The 4,699-nt window shown below is 49.9% G+C and overlaps 1 protein-coding gene across 1 annotated transcript; it reads right to left on the bottom strand.

Moving 5' to 3' along the window:
* Positions 1–307: 307 nt before the first annotated feature.
* Positions 308–3,028, bottom strand: BTG1 (BTG anti-proliferation factor 1). The gene is made up of 2 exons (XM_026499908.4): positions 2,581–3,028; positions 308–1,622 (listed from the first exon to the last, which is right to left on the bottom strand). The coding sequence occupies exons 1-2, from the start codon at positions 2,726–2,728 to the stop codon at positions 1,255–1,257; spliced, it is 516 nt and encodes a 171-aa protein (XP_026355693.1). The 5' UTR covers positions 2,729–3,028; the 3' UTR covers positions 308–1,254.
* Between the last annotated feature and the right edge of the window lie 1,671 nt (positions 3,029–4,699).

The raw sequence follows: 4,699 nt of genomic DNA, 5'->3' as shown, positions 1-4,699 counted from the left end.
GGGAAGCAATGACATGCAATCCTTTGAGTATCACTTTGGTAGAAGTTACCTTTGTCTCTTATCCTCATTTCATGAGATTAGCCTGGGAATGTGTCCATGTTTTGACTTTAGAAATTAAAAAAAAAAAAAGTTACCCTGTGTTTCCTCTAACACCTAAATATGTATACACAGATCATCTTCACGCCTATTAAATGTTTTTCAGCATGACCAGTGTGCAACTGACATTCACGTAACTTATAGAACCTAATTCTTCCGAGAAACATCTTTCTTTTATAGCTGAACCTCTGTAATCATGACAAGAGATTGATTAAAATGCCAAGATAAGAAACAATTTATTATAGAGAGAAGAAAAATTTCTCATTCAAAATATAGAAATCTGTACAACTTTGCCACAATCAATATACATGAACTGTACAAATTTACACCAGTTCATAATTTACCAAATAAAAGATGACTAACAAAGTTCACAAAATAGATGGTGGTTTGTGGAAAAGACTTTTACCCAATTAAGTACAAGGAAAGTTACAAACCAGACCTCCACTTTCTAAAAATAAGCAGTTTACTCAGTCTTAGAAAACTACAAGCTAGCAAATGTACAGAGAGCTGGCTGGTGCTAACACCACAGTTGAGACAGTGTCTTTTTAAGGGTCTTTTTAAAAGCCTGTTGCCATGGCAGATTCTGGTCACTTGCTACTCTCAAGGCCAAAAACACAATACAAGGTCTGACCATTTCCCCAGGTCATGCTTACTAGGTTTGTCTTATGTACATTTATACATATTTAAGTGCTAGGTAAAAGTCTTGTCAAAATTTCCAGTACTACCGTGTTTAAAATGTTGAGCTTTCCTATTGAGCTGCCAAAAAAGTTAACAATTTTCAAGTGTAATAGTGCAAATTTCCTCTGCAAGATCTACTGCAGAGAAAGGTTCTTTGAAATACAGATTCGCCTTAAAGGGGTTGATGGAAAAAATTTGGGTATAACATCTGGGAGAAACTGAAACCACCCTAGGACTTCACTCCCTAGCAAATAAAGTGATCATTTACTTGGACTCACAGGCTATTAAATCATTGAAAGGTACTGTCCAAACTATGGCACTGTCACTTTAAAAAAATTTTTTTTACCACTCTATCTTGTGCCAGATCTTCACAGCTGTGACATGGTTTAAATTCCGTAATCCATCCCCAAGAGGAGCCCACCCAAAGCAAAAATCAAATTTATCCATCCATTATAAGATGATCCATCCATAGACTATATCTTAACCTGATACAGTCATCATATTGTAGTTTTTGGAAGGGCTTGTTCTGCCCAAGAGAAGTTCCTCCTTACAGCTGATTCTGCTGTCTACCATTTGCACGTTGGTGCTGTTTTGAGTGCTACCTCCTGCTGGTGAGGCTTCGTACAGCACGCAGATGGAGCCATCCTCTCCAATTCTGTAGGACACTTCATAGGGGTCAACCCAGAGTGTGAGTTCACTTGGGAGAAGCCTGAACAGCTCCTGACTGCTCAGTCCAATCCGCTGTGCTGCCTGTCCAATCAGAGGATCCATTTTATGGTTGATGCGAATACAACGGTAACCTGATCCCTTGCACGGCTTTTCTGGGAACCAGTGATGTTTATAATGTTCTATAGGAAAAAAAAAAAGAGAGAGAAAACAATGCTTAGATCGTTACTGTTCTATCCCGCTGTAGCTTCCTTCTTCCGCTGGCTTCTTTGAAAAGTGAAAAATTCAACTTTTAAAAATGTCCAGCACTGCAACTCGCCGCTGTGCGTGTGCGGGGCTGGGGAAAGAGCGGGCAGGGCTTTAGAAATAACACAGTAGAATGGGACAAAACAATCTCCAGGAACCAACCGGTCGAGCCGCCAAAACAGGAATCCGGCGCGCGGCCTCGGCTGGCCGGGCAGCCGGATGGCACCGGCGGCCAGGCGGGAACCTGTTTACTTTCTCCACCCCACCCCAGCCCAGCCCAGCCGCACACAATGGGGTTTATGGCTTTGGAGGAGAAGCGCCACCGGACTGTTAACCCCGAAGGGAAGAAAAACAAGCAACCCTAAACCATGTTCTGGGCAGGGCTGTAACTGAACCGGTGACAAATCCGATGATTAATGGTCAGGGGTAGGAGGCGCGGGGAGACGGCACGTCCGTCCCGGGCTGGCCCCCGGGCAGCCCCGCGGTTTCCCACCCCCGGACCCGGCCGCCGAGCCCACAACGGTTGAAGAGAGTTGGGGGAGGGGGCGTCGAACCAACCCCAGCCCCGCAGCTCCTTTGTCCCCAAATCTGCGGACGGTCCGAAGACCGCAGCTCCCGCCTCAGTGGCTGTAGTTTCTTTGTTGTGCGCCTGTTTCCTTCTCCCCTCGGTGGGCCAGCCGCGGGGGGAGGGGGCGCCCTCAGCCCAGCCCCCAAACCCTCGCCGGGACCCGCCGTTAGCGGCCGCCTAGCGCGCCAGCCCCGGTCCCGCGGCGGGACCCGAGCGCTGCCCGCCCCGGGCAGAGCCGCGGCCCCGACGGCTCGGCCCGCCGCCCGCCAGTGGTGCGCGGTCCGCGTCCGCCCGGCGCTCCTCGCCCTCCCGCAGCGACGGCTCACCTGCCAGCAACTCCTGCAGGCTCTGGCTGAAGGTCTGCAGCTGTCGCTCGCTCGTGAGCCCCTTGGTGCGGAGGAACTTGGAGATGAAGGACACGGCGGCGGCGATCTCGCCTATCATGGTGGCGGCCCGGGTGTAGAAGGGATGCATGGGGGCGGCGGGCGGGGGCGGCCCGGGGCGGCCGGGGCTCGGCGGAGCGGCCCCGACGGCGGAGCGGCCACCCCGGGCTCCCTCGCAGGTCAGAGGGCTGAGAGGAAGAGAGGGCGGGAGGGGCGGACAGCTACTTTTTTTCTCCTTTATAGTAAAAAAGTTATTTTCACGACAGGAGGCGGCAGGCGAGAGGAAGAGACGAGCGACGGCGGCCTGGTCACATCGCTCGGACTTCCCCAGCCGCCTCCGCGTCCAGCTCTCCAGCCTCCAAAGCTCCCAACAGTTGCATTTCCAGCTCGGAGGGGCAAAGAGATGTAGCGCCGTGCAGTAGCTTTTATAGCGCCGCGGAAAGGAAGTGGCGTAGCTGAAGTATGACGGCCGACTGCAGCCAATCCGGAGATCGCACCATTGTGACGCAGCAGATTCGGAGCCGGAGGGGGCGGGAAAAGGGAGCAGGGGGCGGATGCAGAGACCGGGATGAGAGGGAGGAGCTGACGTAATCCGCTTGTAAACAAATAAACTCCCGAGCGGCGGCCAGAGACCGGCGGGCTGTGGCCAGGGGACAGAGCAGAGCGACGGTGCGCGTGTGAAAGCCCCGCCCCCAGCCCTAGCTCCTCCCCGCTTCAGCAACTCCAGGCCCAGCGCCAGGGCATCCTCTGCGAAAGTGCGCTGCCTGGGCTCGCTGGCGGGGAGGCTCAGAGCTGGGCAGATAAAAGCCGCCTTGCTCAGGCTGTCCGCGCGCGCGGATCCGGCTTAAAGTCCGCGGCGCCGGTCGGTCCTCTCGCGCGGTCGGTGTTTGTATCCCGTTCCCTCTCCGGTCTAAGAGGCTGGATCCCCCAAGCCGGAAGCGTGTGCGGAGCAGCGCGGTTCGGGTCCCCGTGCGGAAGGTGCGGGGACGCGCAGCGGGGGTGGGGAGAAAGTGGAGCAAGGGACCTTTGCGGGTCTTTCTGCAGCCCCAGGAAGTCGGGGTCTCATAGTAGACGCGCTGCCAGCTCCAGGGAACCGTTCCTGCTCCACCCTCGGGGAGAAGTGGGGGGATGCCTTTGTAAAAGTTTAATTGCAAAATAAAGAACAGGTTAGTAAGCCTTTTGTGGTTGCTGTTTCAGTAGCTTCTGGAGGCTAACAAGAGGAGTGGAGACCTTACAGAATCCAGCTTGGTGTTGATAGGAAAGCCTGCTATTGTAGATAAATGTAGTACCGCGCATCCCCTAAAGTTTAAGCTGTATTTGGGGGGAAAAAGTTGTATAATGCATTTTACACCGTTTATACAATATTACCAGAGATTGTTTCTTTTTTTCTAGTCCAAATAACTGTCGGGACCTTAGAGTTCTGCTGCTCACTATAAAAACAGAAGAAAATAAACATTAAATTTGAAACTTGTGAAAGTATTAGTCGTAGACTTTGCGTTTACTGGAAACTCTACTTGCAAAACTAGAAAAAAATGACAGTTGTACTATGGCTTGAGCCTGCTAAAACGATTAAGCCTAAGAGAGGGTTAACCCTAACTCCATTAAGGAGAGGGGAAAAAAAAAAGATGGTGAGTCGGACAGATGGAGAAAGCAAACAAGAGGCAGAAGTTGAACTCTACCAGATGGAAATAAATATCCTGAGTTTAGTTGGTCATCAATATTGCAAAACAAACCACTTTGAGTTGTGTGTGTGTGTGTGTTTTTAAAATACTGAGCCAAAGGGTATAGAAATGAAGCAAAAGTAGGATGTTATAAAGCGGAGGGAGAAAACGTTTTATTGTTTAAATGAAATATGTAAAACTGGGTTTGAGAGAACAACTTATAGATTTTTTTTTCATTCATACACAATAATTAGTTACATGTGAACTAAGTTAAATACTTTAAAGATGGTATTGTTTTAAACATTGACTTTTGTGAACGTCTTAATTTTCTTTGGGTAAGTGCATCAAAAATAATGGTAAATAAGATGCATTTGTTTCCCTTAGGACTTTTCAGATAGAAC

The sequence above is a fragment of the Ursus arctos genome, unplaced genomic scaffold, assembly GCF_023065955.2.
Source record: "Ursus arctos isolate Adak ecotype North America unplaced genomic scaffold, UrsArc2.0 scaffold_21, whole genome shotgun sequence".
In the NCBI taxonomy this organism is placed as follows: Eukaryota; Metazoa; Chordata; class Mammalia; order Carnivora; family Ursidae; genus Ursus; species Ursus arctos.
The sequence above is the reverse complement of the archived record's forward strand: the minus strand, read 5'-3'. Positions and strand labels throughout refer to the sequence as shown.